The 18,802-nt window shown below is 42.6% G+C and overlaps 1 protein-coding gene across 2 annotated transcripts; it reads left to right on the top strand.

Moving 5' to 3' along the window:
- Positions 1 to 355: 355 nt before the first annotated feature.
- On the top strand, positions 356 to 17,457 carry LOC120017726 (PDZ domain-containing protein 7-like). 2 transcript variants are annotated; one of them, XM_038960676.1, is made up of 6 exons: positions 356 to 568; positions 9,781 to 9,881; positions 10,247 to 10,340; positions 11,151 to 11,701; positions 12,005 to 12,081; positions 17,180 to 17,457. In XM_038960676.1, the coding sequence occupies exons 4-6, from the start codon at positions 11,449 to 11,451 to the stop codon at positions 17,363 to 17,365; spliced, it is 516 nt and encodes a 171-aa protein (XP_038816604.1). In that variant the 5' UTR covers positions 356 to 568; positions 9,781 to 9,881; positions 10,247 to 10,340; positions 11,151 to 11,448; the 3' UTR covers positions 17,366 to 17,457. The 2 variants fall into 2 exon arrangements, with proteins under 2 accessions (XP_038816604.1, XP_038816603.1); XM_038960675.1 differs by lacking the exon at positions 356 to 568 and having other exon boundaries at positions 8,073 to 9,881.
- The last annotated feature ends 1,345 nt before the right edge of the window (positions 17,458 to 18,802 follow it).

The following is an 18,802-nucleotide window of genomic DNA, read 5'->3' as shown; positions in this document are numbered from 1 at the left end:
TCTATGACTTGGGTGGCTGGAGACAATTTTTAGGGCCTTCCTCTGACACTGCCTGGTACAGAGGTCATGGATGGCAGGGAGCTCTATCCTCTGTAGCGCCTTGCGGTTAAATGCCAAGCCCTTCAATACCAAGCAGTTATACAGCCAGTAAAGATGTTCTCAATTGTGCAGCTGTATAACTTTTTGAGGCGCTGAGGACCCGTGCCAAATCTTTTCAGCCTCCTGAGGGGGAAGAGGTGTTGTGTCCTTTTCACAACTGTAGATGTGTGTGGACCATGACAGTTCCTTAGTGATGTGGACAAAACCGAATTGCACGGCGGGAGAATAACGTCACGTTCGTCTGTAGCTGTACCCCAACTAGCCACAACCACCTGACGAGGGACTTAAAGAGCTACTTAAAAATTCCACTCCGACGCATGCTGCTGCTAGCTAGCAGGCGGTTTTAAGAAATAATGCTGAACAGATCTGTGAAGTCAACTTTTTGTGTCTCGATTTTCTTTAAACACAATGCAGACCAAGGGATTTGCTGTAGTCCACCACCAGTAAGGGTAACGGTACGTTATCTTAGGTAGGTAGCCTAGTAGCAAACTTAACGCTAACTAGTTATGTTACGGACAACTAGCTAGCTTGCTAACGATTGGTTAGCAGTTGCTAACCGCATTAACCTAGTTAGCAAAATACAATAAAAAGTTAAATCTAAATAGCTAACGTTAGATACATCGCCAAATACGATTTAGGCGTTTGTTGCCATTTAGCTAGCTAGCTAGCTCGTTAGCTAGCTAGGAAGTTGGCTGGCTAGCAGCTAGCTAGCTAGGAAGTTGACTGGCTAGCTTGGTCAGATCAGTTGTATGGTAATTTTTATAGCCCATGCATGTATTGGAAAGACACGGGTAGTCGCAAATTGGTGAATTATATATTTTTAGCAGTCTGACAGGGAGTATGATTCCCGGGGGGGTCTGAAATAGAATTTACAGTGTTTATCAATATTAAATAAATGACCAATTGCTGCTGGTGACTGGTTGTACCGTAAAGTGACGTTGACATTCCTTTTTTTTAATAAGTTGTTCTGTCAGATATCTAACAATCGACTGTTCTCAGTTTAGAGATTGTCATTTTTGACGAGTTTGTTTTTGTAGTTTATTGGTGCAAAATGGATGTTAAGATGGAGGACGATGAAGCAGAGAGTTCCCAAGTAACCATTTGGTCTGATTCAATTAATGCCTGCATAGATTACCCACATTCTCCAGTGTCAGGAAACACAGAAACAAGGTATCTGGAAACCAAAACCAATTCAACATATGAACATGACTATACAGTGATCCAAACTACCAACAATTTATCAGACAGTTATTTTCCTTCTGAGATTGATGTAAAGCTTGAGGAGAATGACATGGGAATAACCCCAACTGTCCCATGGTCTTCATGTTCCTATGTGGGTTTACCAAAAGAGCATTCACATGTACCTTCCATCAGTTCCCAAACAACAAGTCAAGGGCAGATTTTACGTCTTTTCCCTGAAAAGACAGGCACAAGTGATGGGGAGAATAACGCTGTCAAAGTGGTTTATTTCTGTAATGCCCAAGATCCCGTTAGTACATCTGAAGGGCATTTTCTCAAAGAGGAGTCATGGCATGGATCACCGTCCAGTGATATTCCCATAGCAAATGCATTCACCCTATGTGGTTCATTTGAAGCTCAAATCAACCCATCTTCACAGGTGTTTAGCGTAAACCAAACCCAGACCAATAATGAATTGCCATTGCCTGCTGAAAATGTTCATCTAGCAAGATATAGTACTGACATTCCTTCTGTGCTAACCTCACCTGCTACAGAAAGCGGATGTAATTTAGCTGTATCTACTAGATCGAGGCCTATTCTTTCTGACTACTGTGAGCCATTCAACTTTCCTTCTGATGAAGACGAAGACTACAATGGCGATGGAAGACGAAGACTTCAATGCCAAAAAACAGTAGAGGATGAGTATATACGGCAGTGTCGTGTCAGTTACTCAAGAAAAACCCCAAGACATGTTGGAACGTATTGGAAAGCTCCATACAAGAAGTGCAAGGAAATGGGTGTAGTTTTCAATGTTGGATCTGGAGCGAAACAGAAACTTGATCGTCATTTACTGACAAATGGTGTAATGGTTGAGGTGTCTGAATATGCTAAAGAGATTAAAAGAGCTCACCGGCATGTTATCTATGATATTCTAGAATACAACTTTGATCTTGGTGTTGGTAGTGAATTACAATTTGATTTTGGCAGCCGGATTATGTTAAAACTAAAAGACATGAAAAAGAATTACAAGAGGACACAACCTGGATGGTTAGCAGAAGTGTTTGAATTTCCTGATCCAAAGACAATGAAAGCAAGTAACGTCTCTCTTCAATGGGCAGGGTCCAATTTGCATAACGGCGTCTCAAAAAATCTAACACCCTTTGACACCTGTATAAAGGTTGTGGACCTGATATCTCCTCCGCATGTGAAGACTGAAAGCCTCTTTACTGAGACAGTTTTAACACGGTGTGCGGATGAGACTGCACTCCTTGGCCCTGAAAATGGACCTAATGAAATATGCACAAAGGATGAGGCTGATCTGGATGAGATCTATCCTCAACATGTCCAGACAGAAAGCGTCTTCTCTCAGACAGACATAACAATGGAGCAATCCTCAATGATGCCCACATTAGAAGAAGCATTGGAGTACCTCTACCCTCTCTGTAAGGAAAAGGGACTTGACCTGGATGTGAAATCTAAATGTGTGAAAAAGGAGAAACTTGACTTGCATCTATTGACCAGAGATGTAATGTTTGAAGTGGCTGATTTTGCTTCAGACGTGTGTGGAAATTACAGGCAGATTGTCTGTGATGTTCTAGACCAAAATTTTGATCTGGATTTACAAATTGGGGAAACTGAGCTGGCTCAAGAGATTATGGTTGCGTTAGCAGCAGTTTGGCAGAGAAAGAAACATTTACATGGTCGAAAGAGATGTGAATTTTACAAGGATACTTTCATGAAAAAATGTCGCAAACGAAAGAATCCTGCAGAGATTTGCAGTAACCAGAATTTCACTACATCATCACTTGAGCTGAAATACCGAAGACGGAAAGAAGTAACAAAAAGGAGGAGGTTGGATTTAATGAGAAAAAAAAAAGAAATGGACATGTTATTAGCCAGGGTGTCGAAGGGAGGCGATTTGCTGGAAGTCAGACAAGTAGAACCTCATTGGGTCAAGCTAGAGAGCATCTCTGATAAGATTGCCCTTGCACTTTGTGCTGATGAAACGAAGCAAAGTGTTACCAACTTAGACCATTCAAATGTGACGTTTAACACCAAAGAACTGGTGAAAGACTGCTACCCACTCTGTCATGAAATAGGTGTGGGCCTTGATGTTGCATCCAAACCTGCATTCACTCACTGTGGTTATTTTGAAGCTCAAATCAACCCAACTTCACAGGTGTTTAGCGTAAACCAAACCCAGACCAATATTGAATTGCCATTGCCTGCTGAAAATGTTCATCTAGCAAGATATAGTACTGCCGTTCCTTCTGTGCAAACCTCACCTGCTACAGAAAGCGGATGTAATTTAGCTGTATCTACTAGACCGAGGCCTATTCTTTCAGATTATTGTGAACCATTCAACTTTCCTTCTGATGAAGACGAAGACTACAATGCCGATAGAAGACGAAGACTGCAATGCCAAAAAGCGGTAGAGGATAAATATATACGGCAGTGGCGTGTCAGTTACGCAAAACATAACCCAAGAGATTGTGGAAAGTATTGGAAAGATCCATACACGAAGTGCAAGGAAATTGGTGTAGATTTCAATGTTGGATCTGGAGTGAAACAGAAACTTGATCGTCATTTACTGACAAATGGTGTAATGGTTGAGGTGGCTGAATATGCTAAAGCGATTAAAAGCGCTGAACAGCGTGTTATCTATGATATTCTAGAATACAACTTTGATCTTGGTGTTTGTAATGAAGTACAATATACTTTTTCTGCCCGGACTATGGCAAAACTAAAAGACATGAAAAAGAATTACAAGAAGAAACAACCTGGGTGGTTAGCAGAAGTGTTTGAACTTCCTGATCCAAAGACAATGAAAGCAAGTAACCGCTCTCTTACATGGGCAAGGTCCAATTTGCATGACAGCGTCTCAGAAAATCGTACACCCTTTGACATCTGCATAAAGGAGGAGCCTGTTGTGGACCTGATATCTCCTCCGCATGTCAAGACTGAAAGCCTCTTTACTGAGACAGTTTTAACACGGTGTGCGGATGAGACCGCACTCTTTGGTCCTGGAAATGGACCTCATGAAATATGCACAAAGGATGAGGCTGATCTGGCTGTGATCTATCCTCAACATGTCCAGACAGAAAGCGTCTTCACTCAGAAAGACATAACAATGGAGGAATCCTTAATGATGCCCACATTAGAAGAAGCATTGGAGTACCTCTACCCTCTCTGTAAGGAAAAAGGACTTGACCTGGATGTGAAATCTAAATGTGTGAAAAAGGAGAAACTTGACTTGCATCTATTGACCAGAGACATGATGTTTGAAGTGGCTGATTTTGCTTCAGACGTGTGTGGAAATTACAGGCAGATTGTCTGTGATGTTCTAGACCAACATTTTGATCTGGATTTACAAAGTGGGAAAACTGAGCTGGCTCAAGAGATTATGGTTGCGTTAGCAGCAGTTTGGCAGAGAAAGACACATTTACAAGGTCGAAAGAGATGTGAATTTTACAAGGATACTTTCATGAAAAAATGTCGCAAACGAAAGAATCCTGCAGAGATTTGCAGTAACCAGAATTTCACTACATCATCACTTGAGCTGAAATACCGAAGACGGAAAGAAGTAACAAAAAGGAGGAGGTTGGATTTAATGAGAAAAAAAAAAGAAATGGACATGTTATTAGCCAGGGTGTCGAAGGGAGGCGATTTGCTGGAAGTCAGACAAGTAGAACCTCATTGGGTCAAGCTAGAGAGCATCTCTGATAAGATTGACCTTGCACTTTGTGCTGATGAAACGAAGCAAAATGTTACCAACTTAGACCATTCAAATGTGACGTTTAACACCAAAGAACTGGTGAAAGACTGCTACCCACTCTGTCATGAAATAGGTCTGGGCCTTGATGTTGCATCCAAACCTGCATTCACTCACTGTGGTTATTTTGAAGCTCAAATCAACCCAACTTCACAGGTGTTTAGCGTAAACCAAACCCAGACCAATATTGAATTGCCATTGCCTGCTGAAAATGTTCATCTAGCAAGATATAGTACTGCCGTTCCTTCTGTGCAAACCTCACCTGCTACAGAAAGCGGATGTAATTTAGCTGTATCTACTAGACCGAGGCCTATTCTTTCAGATTATTGTGAACCATTCAACTTTCCTTCTGATGAAGACGAAGACTACAATGCCGATAGAAGACGAAGACTGCAATGCCAAAAAGCGGTAGAGGATAAATATATACGGCAGTGGCGTGTCAGTTACGCAAAACATAACCCAAGAGATTGTGGAAAGTATTGGAAAGATCCATACACGAAGTGCAAGGAAATTGGTGTAGATTTCAATGTTGGATCTGGAGTGAAACAGAAACTTGATCGTCATTTACTGACAAATGGTGTAATGGTTGAGGTGGCTGAATATGCTAAAGAGATTAAAAGAGCTCAACAGCATGTTATCTATGATATTCTAGAATACAACTTTGATCTTGGTGTTTGTAATGAAGTACAATATACTTTTTCCTCCCGGACTATGGCAAAACTAAAAGACATGAAAAAGAATTACAAGAAGAAACAACCTGGGTGGTTAGCAGAAGTGTTTGAACTTCCTGATCCAAAGACAATGAAAGCAAGTAACTGCTCTCTTACATGGGCAAGGTCCAATTTGCATGACAGCGTCTCAGAAAATCGTACACCCTTTGACATCTGCATAAAGGAGGAGCCTGTTGTGGACCTGATATCTCCTCCGCATGTGAAGACTGAAAACCTCTTTACTGAGACAGTTTTAACACGGTGTGCGGATGAGACCGCACTCTTTGGTCCTGGAAATGGACCTCATGAAATATGCACAAAGGATGAGGCTGATCTGGCTGTGATCTATCCTCAACATGTCCAGACAGAAAGCGTCTTCACTCAGAAAGACATAAAAATGGAGGAATCCTCAATGATGCCCACATTAGAAGAAGCATTGGAGTACCTCTACCCTCTCTGTAAGGAAAAAGGACTTGACCTGGATGTGAAATCTAAATGTGTGAAAAAGGAGAAACTTGACTTGCATCTATTGACCAGAGACATGATGTTTGAATTGGCTGATTTTGCTTCAGAAGTGTGTGGAAATTACAGGCAGATTGTCTGTGATGTTCTAGACCAAAATTTTGATCTGGATTTACAAAGTGGGAAAACTGAGCTGGCTCAAGAGATTATGGATGGGTTAGGAGTAGTTTGGATGAGAAAGACACATTTACATGGTCGAAAGAGATGTGAATTTTACAAGGATACTTTCATGAAAAAACGTCGCAAACAAAAGAATTCTGCAGAGTTTTCCAATCACCAGAAGGCCACTACAGTAACACTTGAGCCGAAATACCAAAGACTGAAAGAAGTAACAAAAAGGAGGAGGTTGGCTTTAATGAAGAAAAAAATAAGAAATGGACATGTTATTAGCCAGGGTGTCGAAGGGAGGCAATTTGCTGGAAGTCAGACAAGTAGAACCTCATTGGGTCAAGCTAGAGAGCATCTCTGATAAGATTGACCTTGCACTTTGTGCTGATGAATCGAAGCAAAATGTTACCAACTTAGATATGTGAAGTTTAACACACAAATGGGTGTAAGAGTGCTACCCGATCTCTCATGAAATAGGTCTGGACATTGATGTTGGATCCTAACCTGCAAAAACAAAACTGGAATTGAATTTACTGACTAACAGTGTCGTTATCGAGGTTCATACATACTTGCGTAAGAATCGTTGAGGTAAGATTGGAAAAGATGGGTGGATATTTTGTTTGCTCTCTGATATTCTAGAATACAATTTTGATCGTAGTTTGCAAAATCAGAGACGTTATCAAGCTCAATTATGGATTTAGAGTAAAGTGACGGTTCCAAAACACAAACCTGAGCTCTTGGGAAAGGGTAAAATGTCGAAAGAAGTGTTCATAATACCTAATGTTTATTTAAAGCCGTGCAACAACAAAAAAAAAACAGTGCTTTCAGATGATTTACCTAAAGGAATATCAAAGAAATCTCACGGAAGACCATGGAACAAGATGCAAGACTGGTATATCCTAATCATGGCAAACACTATCGCCACGAAGAGCATTTAATCAAAGATTGTTCATGGCATGGCTCAACGCCAATTGATATTCTGACAGGAAATGTATTCAGCCTCCCAGAATTGTCACTACGCATTGCAGAAAAGGGTTCTTTTGAAAGTCAAGTCTACCCAACTTCAGATATTTAGGCAAACACCAACTGAACGACAACATCAGGCCAACAATCTCCCAAAACATGGTACTGCCATACCTTTTGTTCTATCCTCATCTGCTACAGCAATCGGCTGCAATGTAGAACTACCTACTAGTCCTCCTCTTCCAGCTAATTGTGAATCATTTGAACTTTCCCTCTGAAGTCTACAATGTCAAAACTGTAGATGAATATAAACTCAGCAGAAAAAGAAATGTCCTCTCACTGTCAACTGCATTTATTTTCAGCAAACTTAACGTGTAAATATTTGTATGAACATGATTCAACAACTGAGACATAAACTGAACAAGTTCCACAGACATCTGACTAACCGTAATGGAATAATGTGTCCCTGAACAAGGGGGATCAAAATCAAAAGTAACAGTCAGTATCTGGTGTGGCCACCAGCTGCATTAAGTACTGCAGTAAATCTCCTCATGGACTGCACCAGATTTACCAGTTCTTGCTGTGCGATACCCCACTCTTCCACCAAGGCACCTGCAAGTTTCCAGACATTTCTGAGGGGATTGGCCCTAACCCTTATCCTCCGATCCAACAGTTCCCAGACGTGCTCAATGGGATTGAGATCCGGGCTCTTTGCTGGCCATGGCAGAACACTGACATTCATGTCTTGCAGGAAATCACGCACAGAATGAGCAGTATGGCTGGTGGCATTGTCATGCTGGAGGGTTAATACAACTTTGATCTTCTTTTGCAAAATGAGTAATGATATGACTTTAAAAATGGCCAGAAGCAAGATGCATTACAAGAGAAGAAAACCTGGGTGGTTAACAGAAGTGTTTGAACTTCCTGATCCAAAGACAATGAAAGCAGGACAATACTCCCTTACGTGGGCAAAAACCTATTTGCATACAGTGCCTTCGGAAAGTTTTCAGACCCCTTGACTTTTTCCACATTTTCTTACGTTACAGCCATATTATAAAATGTATTAAATTAAACAATGTCCTTAGCAATCTGCGTTCAAAAGTGCTACCCACGCTGCAAGGAAATAGGCCTGGACCTCGACATTGCATCCAAACCTGCAAAAAACAAAACTTAAATTTCAGTTACTGGTAATGGTGTAAATATTTACTAATAGGATGTAAAAAGGCTAAAGGATATGCGTCTTCTCTCTCTGATAGCCTAGAATACATTTTTGATCTTAAAGTGGAACTGACAGCGTTTTAGCAATATGTAATCTTAGATCTGTTCATATACATCCCAGGAAGATTATATATATATATTTTTACCGTTTTCAGACACGTGATCACTTTTAGATATGGTCGTTTTTATAAATTCATTGAATGTTTGAGAATGAAGTATAGTAAGGCATTTGTGAAAATTCTATAAGAATATAGTCAGAGGTGTCCACATACTTTTGTGTATGGGATTTGTGTTAACGGTTAAATCTTTAAATAGTGGATTTTGCAGATTCCCTTGGCCTCCTGTTGGTTCACTTTTGTTCTTGCTGTGAAGACTGATTTATTTCTAGACTTATTTTTTCTTCACCATTAAACGACATGTTCATTGACTAGCCTAACTTTTCTATCTTTGAAAGCCTCTGTAGATGAACCTCCTGATCTTTTTTGATGTAAATAAGGTGAACAAGGATATTTTTTCTAAATAAGAGTAGCCCTAGGCACTGGTAAAAAAATCCTATGGATAATCTTTTTCTTTTTGCAAGTTTGTTTTTCAGCCATTTTTGGAGTGACTTATCAGTGGGCTATTTCTATTTCATAAAAAAAAAAAAATGAGGAGAGATTAAGAAAGACACTGCATCAAGACTTGCTTTGCAGTTACCCATACTTTTCTATTCTAAGGTCAACTATGAAGTGAAAGTATTTTTATTTTTAAGGACACTTTCATTGACATTATCAGGTGTTCCTCTGACACCTGTGGCATTACAAGGTATGCAAGTAAATGTGTGACTGAGATGCACATTGCAGCTTTTTCTACTGCTTGCCATTCAAACTTTAAAACTTGCAAACCGGTCTATCCGGGATCCTTGAGACATCGCTACCGCATTGTTTTGAAACACCATGGAAACACTAAGAATGTACAGCAGCTTTTTTTTTATGTCTACTTGGCATTTTCTTTGTTGGACTTTTTGTCACCTTTTTTAGACAAATGAGTGGATTGTCTTTGTTTATATTTTAATGAATAAATATCTACTTTTTTTGTCATTTAGACACTTATCCAAGTGCTTACAGGTTCGTGGATGTTTTTGTGATATACATTTTTCTGAGCAGATGTTAGTTTCAGCCATTTTTGGAGGCTGATTTATTTTATTTTTTTCCTTTTTTTTCTTGGGAGGATTAACACACGTTTTTGAAAGTCTTCATACTTCTCCCATTTGTGGACTGCCTAAAAGGAGTTTCTTTCTGGCATACTTTGGAGTGTCTTTGGAACAAAGGGTATGTAGCCTTTATGCTGCATTTTTGTTAATGAAATGTTAACTGTTAATTAGCTTATTCAAGACTTTTGCTATTTCAGTTATCATCTTGTGTTATCATGTAGTGTTGTAAATGTATATTTCTTAATTTCCACTCTTGAATGTATTTTGTAATCACTTGGGCCCTCCCTTGAAGCGACCACTATCCCCCAACCCCTAGGATTAGAAAGTATTTGATATGTTAAGGCCATATGGTAATAGCTCCAGCATGCCTTCTGATGGTCTTTCAGCATTTTAGCCATATTCTTTTCATATCTAAGTGTAAGGGTTAGTAGTGTTTGCTGGATCCTGCCCTGTTCTGGTAACTGAATACACATTTCTTCCCAGGTGCTGCGTCTCTGTGTCAACCGGCTGAGCGTGCGCCCCAAAAGCAGAATGGTCTTTCCGTCCTTTCTGTCATGTTTGACAGAACTCTTCAGAAGTAAGTAGCCTACCTCAAAGCCCTGAAGGGGTGTTATAGTCAGAGAATCAACTGGCAGCTTTAAAAAAAAAAATTAAAAAAAACTTTTTGAAATTTTTATTTCATCTTAATTTAACCAGGTAGGCCAGTTGAGAACAAGTTCTCATTTACCACTGCGACCTGGCGAAGATAAAGCAAAGCAGTGCGAGAGTTAAACATAGACAAAAGTACAGTCAATAACACAAAATAAAAGAAATTGAAAAATCTATGTACAGTGTGTGCAAATGTAGAAGAGTAGGGAGGTAGGCAATAAATAGGCCCTACAGGCGAAAATATTTACAGTTTAGCGTTAATACTGGAGTGATAGATGTGCAGATGATGATGTGCAAGTAGAGATACTGGGGTGCAAGAGGGTAAGTAATAACATGGAGAGGAGGTAGTCGGGTGTGCTATTTACAGATTGGCTGTGTACAGGTAGTTCTTCTTTTGGTGTTTTTCAGAGTCAGTAGAATGGTGTCTTCAGTGTTCTAAGTTTTTATAACTGTGACCTTAATTGCCTACTATTACTCATGTTACTGAGTAGGTGGGTGTGATGGCTTCCGATAGAGAGTTGCTGATGGTTCCTGGGGTGAATGGAGTCCATTTTGTGTTGACTGACACAAGAGAACTCCCACGCAATGTCACTGTCAAACACAGAGGGTTGACCAGGGCTGGGAGGGTGTAAAACTATAGTACAATACTGTTGGTCTACTGGGGTTAAAGGACTGAGTCTGTGTCTGTCTTTGCGTGTGTCTGCTAATATGTATGATGTCATGTATATCTTCTCTCCAGACTACCATGGTGGTTTCCAGCTTCAGCCAGCCCAGGACTTTAAGATAGACCGTCTGTCTGGCCTCTCTTAGGTCTCCTGCAACAAACACCACACCTTCCGCTCATGATCCCCTCACCGCTCAAATGGCTCCTCGCCAAGTCCCCACACACCACCCTACGCCAACGCCAACCGATCTACTCCCCACGTAGTGAGAATGGTACGCCCCGGCTCTATGATTAGACCTCATTGCTGTCGGAAGATACCACTCCAGAGCGGGGGTGGTCGCCTGTGAGGAATGGACACAGCGGGAGGGGCAAAATGGACCAATGGGAGTGCAGTGCTGAGAGGGGAGGTAGGAACACTCAACCCCTCCCCCTGAGCCCCCTCCGCAGGACTGAACCCTCTCGACAGGGAGGGAGAGGGGGGACTGGGACAGACAGGGAAGGGGAAACAAGTGAACAGATATTCGCCAGGACAGTCACAGAATGGTCACCATGGAAACATACCACCTGTACCAGTTCAGGACATGAGATCGCCACGTTGACCATCTTTAAGACGAAACAGTCTCTGGGTGAGTATGCCCATCAGTCAGCCGCCCACTAATCAGTAGCCTAGTACCCGGCCCCACCAGTAGAGGTCAGTGCATCACCTGCTTATTGTTATTAAAAGACCCTTAGTAAGGCTATTTACTGTGTCTCTTTAGTCTACAGCAACAGTTGGTCATCTTCCCCTGTAGATGCAGGATTTCAATCTTGCCAAAGCAGTAACACAACTGATTCAACTTAGTCTTGTACTAAAGACTATGATTTTTAGTTGATTGGCAAAAGCCTACACCTACACTGGCACTCTGTGGAGATATTCCGTGTCTCTACAGGTATCAGTATCTCAGGTGGGATGGAGAATGAGATGATGTTTCCAGGAGGAGCTGCCTCTACCAGTGACGCTCTGATGGTAAGCTTCTTTAGGAGATCACTGTAATATTCCGGCAGCTCATGCTTTAATCCAAGCTGAGCCATATAATACAAGGTGATGTGTTTAGCGATATGTATTGGTCTGTGACGTTTGTAAACAACAGTCAAGTTTGGCCTGGGCTCAGAACTCTGAGTCTACAATACCTGAATGAAAAGGCTTTGCTAGTGTGTGTGCCTGTGTTGGTGTGTCAGGCTTTTGTCTGACTGACAGTCTTATGAGTGGTAGAATGAGAGCGAAGTGGTGGAGAGAGGAAACTATTTTAAGACACCCGCATGCTTCCCATCCAGAACAGTTTGCGTATACACTACATGACCAAAATTACGTGGACACCAGCTCGTCAAACATCTCATTCCAAAATCATGGGCATTAATATGGAGTTGGTCCCCCCCTTTGCTGCTATAGCAGCCTCTACTCTTCTGGGAAGAATTTCCACTTGGTGTTGGAACACTGCTGCGGGTACTTTATTTAAATATTTTTTACCTTTTATTTAACTAGGCAAGTCATATTTACAATGACGGCCTACCCTGGCCAAACCCTAACCCAGACGACGCTGGGCCAATTGTGCGCCGCCCTATGGGACTCCCAATCACTGCCGGTTGTGATACAGCCTGGAATCGAACCAGGGTCTGTTGTGACGCCTCAGGCACTTATATGTAGTGCCTTAGACCGCTGTGCCGCTCGGGATTGTTCAATAACTTGCTTCCATTCAGCCACGAGCATTCGTGAGGTTGGGCACTAATGCTCGCAGTCGGCGTTCCAATTCATCCCAAAGGTGTTCATGGGGTTGAGGTCAGGGCCCTGTGCAGGCCAGTCAAGTTCTTCCACACCGATCTCAACAAACCATTTCTGTATGGACCTCGCTTTGTGCACAGGGGCATTGTCATGCTGAAACAGGAAAGGGCCTTCACCAAACTGTTGCCACAAAGTTGGAAGCACAGAATCATCTAGAATGTCATTGTATGCTGTAGCTTTAACGTTTTCCTTCACTTGAAATACGGGGCCCAAACCATGAAAAACAGCCCCAGACCATTATTCCTTCTCCACCAAACTTTACAGTTGATGCTATGTATTGGGGCAGGTAGCGTTCTCTTGGCATCCGCCAAACCCAGATTCGTCAGTCGGACTTCCAGATAGTGACGTTTGATTCATCACTCCAGAGAATGCGTTTCCGCTGCTCCAGAGTCCAATGGCGGCGAGCTTTACACCACTCCAGCCGATGCTTGGGATTGCGCATGGTGATCTTAGGCTTGTGAGCGGCTGCTCGGCCATTTCATGATGCTCCCGACAAACAGCTCTTATGGTGACGCTGCTTCCAGAGGCCGTTTGGAACTAGTGAGTGTTGCAACCGAGGACAGACGATTCTACTACAAATGTTTGTCTATGGAGATTGCAATGCTTTGTGCTCGAAGCAACAGTTGTGGCAGAAAAATCTGAATCCACTAATTTTAAGGGGTGTCCACATACTTTTGTATTTATAATGCATTATAATGTTTTGTGATGTTTTTGTTCGTTTTGGTCATCAAAGGGTTTTTTCAGCTGTTCGTGCACACTTTTTTCCCCTTCTCGAGGCAAGACAAAGTTCAGTGCCGAAGTCTTCACCCCTTCGTTGGTTATTGGTCAACAGTAGGGATTGTTCAATGAAGTGTTTGTCATTCAATGATAGCCGACTCGCTTTCATGCAAATTTTTTCACTGGAGAAATACTGCACCAAACATCTTAGTTAGATGTAAAGTTGAGTGACGAAGATATCCTCGGCAAAAACGCCAAAATGAATTCCTTAATTACATACATTGTGACTATTTTGAGGAAGTGTATATTGACAACGGTGTCTGAACATAGTACTGTCTTTCAAGGGAGTATTTGAGTATAATCGTTCGGTTCACCTCGCCGAGTTCGGATGGGCGCCAGCTGACCAAAACATGAGGAAGTCACCTTGCTCACAGCTCTGTGAGGAGAATAGTGTACAATAGCTGAGTGTGTGAGTGTGCGTCTCCTGAATGATATGTAGGGTGTCCACTCCACTCACCCACTCTAACCAGAGTGGGTGAAAACACGCTTTGGTGAGGACTTTTCACTTTCTTATGTTATAAAATACATTTGACCAAGACAAATATGATTCTTCATGTTATGAATCGCTCAGTGGGGTCGTTCTCTGACATCATTAATATTATATCCTAGAGGTCATATTTCATAACCTAATACATCCGATAATAAGCACTGAGCTCTGTTGACATAGTGGTGCAGCCTCATCGGATTTCACGTCTTCCAAGTTGTTTCCGTGGGTCGCAAATAGATAAGTTAGCATGACACGAGCTGAAATAAATGTAAAAGGCTTTGAAAATAAAAAGCTTGTGGTAGGTACGCTCAGTGCTCCGTTGACATTTCACAGAGATACGCCTGTTTTTGTTCATATTAAAATTAAAAGCATAGAATTAAATATGAAAATACAAAATGTCATGTCTCAACATTGATATCGATCTTACCTCTATATTGTTTTATGTCCTCCGGATTTGAGAAGAAAAATGAGTTAGCCTTAATTCTCTCACAGCATCCAGCCTGGCTGACACAATGCTATTCTCCTGATTTATGACCACTGTTCTCTGGCCTCCATTGATTTAGTCACTCTAATTTTGACCATCCTACAAGGGTAAAAACTCCAATAACTTTTCAACGGATTATGATGGAGACCATGGGGTTTCTTAGAGGAGTATCTACACAATTAACATATTATTTTACATATTGGTCAAAATGTTTTTGATTGGACACCCTATAATATCTTAGCCAGAGTGTATTACCAGAAAGAAAGATCCTGAATGAAGCAGGGGGATCAGGTCAGAGGTTACAGTGAGGTGAAATGGGGGTGATGTCTGAGAGACATACTGTAGCTCTGTAACCTAAGAGATACTAGGTCACAGCTCTGTAACCTAAGAGATACTAGGTCACAGCTCTGTAACCTAAGAGATACTAGGTCACAGCTCTGTAACCTAAGAGATACTAGGTCACAGCTCTGTAACCTAAGAGATACTAGGTCACAGCTCTGTAACCTGAGAGATACTAGGTCACAGCTCTGTAACCTGAGAGATACTAGGTCACAGCTCTGTAACCTGAGAGATACTAGGTCACAGCTCTGTAACCTGAGAGATACTAGGTCACAGCTCTGTAACCTGAGAGATACTAGGTCACAGCTCTGTAACCTGAGAGATACTAGGTCACAGCTCTGTAACCTGAGAGATACTAGGTCACAGCTCTGTAACCTGAGAGATACTAGGTCACAGCTCTCTAACCTGAGAGATACTAGGTCACAGCTCTCTAACCTGAGAGATACTAGGTCACAGCTCTCTAACCTGAGAGATACTAGGTCACAGCTCTCTAACCTGAGAGATACTAGGTCACAGCTCTCTAACCTGAGAGATACTAGGTCACAGCTCTCTAACCTGAGAGATACTAGGTCACAGCTCTCTAACCTGAGAGATACTAGGTCACAGCTCTCTAACCTGAGAGATACTAGGTCACAGCTCTCTAACCTGAGAGATACTAGGTCACAGCTTCATTTATTGGTCACGTACAGTAGAGTTTTGCAGATGTTATCGCAGGTGCAGCAAAATTCTTATGTTTCTAGCTCCAACAGTGCAGCAATATCGTGTGTGTGTGTGTGTGTGTGTGTGTGTGTGTGTGTGTGTGTGTGTGTGTGTGTTGCTGCCGCCGTGAACCTGGTGACAGCACTTCCCAGGTCCGATTAGTGTCATACACTCTGGGGATCTGGTGTCGGCTAAGCCTTTCAGTTTCTAAGAACTTCCCCTTAGAATCCCCCTTTCACACACACATACATACGCATGCGACAGAGACCTTTGAGAAGGAGGGGAAGGACAAGGAGGGAGAGAAATGGTTGGGAGAGAGAGGGAAACAGAGACATGGTTGGTTTGCTCTACTCTGACCCCCCCCCCCCCATCTCCAGTTTCTTAACTCAGCCTCACACCTCGCTGGCGTAGTCTGATAGCCGGTCCTTATCTTGTGTGTCTGCTGTCTGTCTCCCACACAGAGACCAAGTAGACAACTACAGCAGGCTTTCCTGTCCCCCTGTTCCTGTCTGAAAACACCCTATCTTTTAGCTAGCCACCAGGTGTGTGTGTGTGTGTGTCTCTCTCTGTGTCTCTCTCTGTGTCTCTCTCTCTGTGTCTCTCTCTCTGTGTCTCTCTCTCTGTGTCTCTCTCTCTGTGTCTCTCTCTCTGTGTCTCTCTCTGTGTGTGTGTGTGTGTGTTGCTCCTTTTCATCTGTGCTGTTAGCTGAGTAAGGTCACTGTGTAGTCAACAGCACCAGGATTATACTATTTACCCTGTCCTAGAGTTCTGGTGTTGCTGTCTCCAGACATATGACCTGGAGTCTGGACAGTGATCCACTACCTACTAGGAGCAATGCCCATCTAACTAATGTTAAACACACTTACATGTGGATGATGCCTATTGGCTAGACAGGGACAGGGCGAGAGAGAAAGGCCCAAAAAGATAAATATATGTTTACCTACGAGGATGAATGAGATTGTCTAATATTCAAAATTACTTTGCTTTATAGATAAATGGATTGAAGTATTTTGGTGCTGGTGTCACGGAAGGGAAGGCAGCAATGTTTTGGGTTAACCAACGCTATCAAACATTAGTTTCATGAGGGGAGATGTATTTTCAGAGTTCCAACAGGGCCCTGGTTTGGGGGAAATCGAGAAGAGACCTTGTAATGTCACATACCTCTTGCTTTGTGATTGTGTGTGACCCTTCATTGGGGTTGTCAACCAGGTGCATCCTCAGCGAGCCCTGATGACATCACAGGAAGTTCCTCTCCTCAGGGTTCTAGAACTCTTCCTGCATTAAACAATGCATTGTGTGTGTGTGTGTGTGTGTGTTTTCAACATAACCTTCCGCTGAGGGTAAACCTTGAGCGTGTGTGTGTGAGCGAGCGAGAGAATATGGTAATGAATGTACTGGGATGAAGGAGAGCAGTAGATGCTGAGTGGGAGCCCAGGTCACTGCACAGTAAGCATGTGTTGGCGTCTGTACCTCTAACCTGTCTTTGTGTGTGTCTCCAGGCGAGGTATGAGCTGGTTTCAGTGGACGGTGAGTCTCTGCAGCGTGTGACCCATCCGCATGCAGTGTTCAGCAACAAGGCCAATGACCCAGTGGTGTTCGTCAAGATTTTCAAGGGAACAGCTGACTTGCATCAGAGGAATCCACTGTCAGGCTTACACAAGTACTACACACAGTATTTTTATTGAACCTTTATTTAACTAGGCAAGTCAGTTACAATGACGGCCTACACCGGCCAAACCCGGAAGACGCTAGGCCAATTGTGCGCCGCCCTATGGGACTCCCAATCACAAACATATGTGATGCATTCTGGATTCGAACCAGAGACTGTAGTGACGGCTCTTGCACTGAGATGTAGTGCCTTAGACCGCTGCCCCACTCGGGAGCCCAGTACTACTGGCCTGTCTACAAGGATGCTCTGAGGTGCAGTTCACCCATCCACTGGAAATGATCTGAAATGGTGTTCAAACCAGAACACATGTCGACTTAAAGAGGAGGAGATGGCTCGCTCCAGCTAGGCTGCAATGGAAGGGAATGGTCTATTCTCAGAGGAGAGCAGCATGGGTACCTCGACACTGACCAATAAGCTTGCTTCTCCTCTAGGGCAAAAAGGATAATGGTTGTTTCCATAGCAAACAGGAAATACTGCCAAAATTAAAATGTTTTTACATTTTGTTGTAACTGCAGTCGACATGTGGGACTACTGTGCTTGCTTTGTGTATAACAATAATGTGATAAATACTATTTATCAAAGATGGACTTGATTATATGTATCCTTTTTCTTATATGAACTTACATTTTTGGAGAAAACACCCCATAGAATAAAAAGGTTATCTAGCATTGTCAGAAGTCAGCAGCTAGCTATCCATATTAGTATATGGATCATCAATGGACGGGAACTTTATTTTGTGAAAGCAGAGAACAAAAAACATGCACACGTAACCACACGCACCGTTCCAGGGAGCATCTCAGTCCATAGGGGTCCTGCCAGAGAGCGATGACTGTATCCAGCGTTGTGAGATTTATAGTCCAGATTAAGCCTCTGTATTATGTCAAAAGTCATCGTTGTAGTTTAATAGATGTCTAGTACATTGGTACAAAATTCAGCTCTGTTTAAAGTAGTGTTTCTGGCCTGTTTAAAACTGTTTCTGGCCAACAGAGCCATGTTTCTGGATCAGGCTTGATGACAGGCTTGTGGACTGAGCCTGTGAAGACGTGTAGGAGTTGGAGAACCTAAATGTTAAATGCAGGATATGAGGACCAGTGGCATGGCTTAAACTAGGACTACAAGTCTCCCGGGTGGCGCAGTGGTCTAGGGCACTGCATCGCAGTGCTAGCTGCGCCACCAGAGTCTCTGGGTTCGCGCCCAGGCTCTGTCGCAGCCGGCCGCAACCGGGAGGTCCGTGGGGCGACGCACAATTGGCCTAGCGTCGTCCGGGTTAGGGAGGGTTTGGCCGGTAGGGATATCCTTGTCTCAGTATGTAATATATAAAATGTATGCACTCTACTGTAAGTCGCTCTGGATAAGAGCGTCTGCTAAATGACTAAAATGTAATGTAAATGGGTGAGAGAAGGTTTGGAGAGAGGGGCTGGGTAGAGAGAAGGTAGAGAGGGGCTGGGGTGAG

Source organism: Salvelinus namaycush, chromosome 22 (genome assembly GCF_016432855.1).
Source record: "Salvelinus namaycush isolate Seneca chromosome 22, SaNama_1.0, whole genome shotgun sequence".
Classification (NCBI taxonomy): Eukaryota; Metazoa; Chordata; class Actinopteri; order Salmoniformes; family Salmonidae; genus Salvelinus; species Salvelinus namaycush.
Note: the sequence above shows the minus strand (reverse complement) of the source record. Positions and strands in the feature narration are given on the sequence as shown.

What these genes read in the sequence shown, in the direction of transcription:
- LOC120017726 (XM_038960676.1), top strand. Translation starts at nt 11,449, where the DNA reads ATGGACCAATGGGAGTGCAGTGCTGAGAGGGGAGGTAGGAACACTCAA. An exon ending in TAAGACGAAACAGTCTCTGG is followed by an intron (nt 11,702 to 12,004) that starts GTGAGTATGCCC and finishes GTGTCTCTACAG; the next exon opens with GTATCAGTATCTCAGGTGGG. An exon ending in CTACCAGTGACGCTCTGATG is followed by an intron (nt 12,082 to 17,179) that starts GTAAGCTTCTTT and finishes GTGTGTCTCCAG; the next exon opens with GCGAGGTATGAGCTGGTTTC.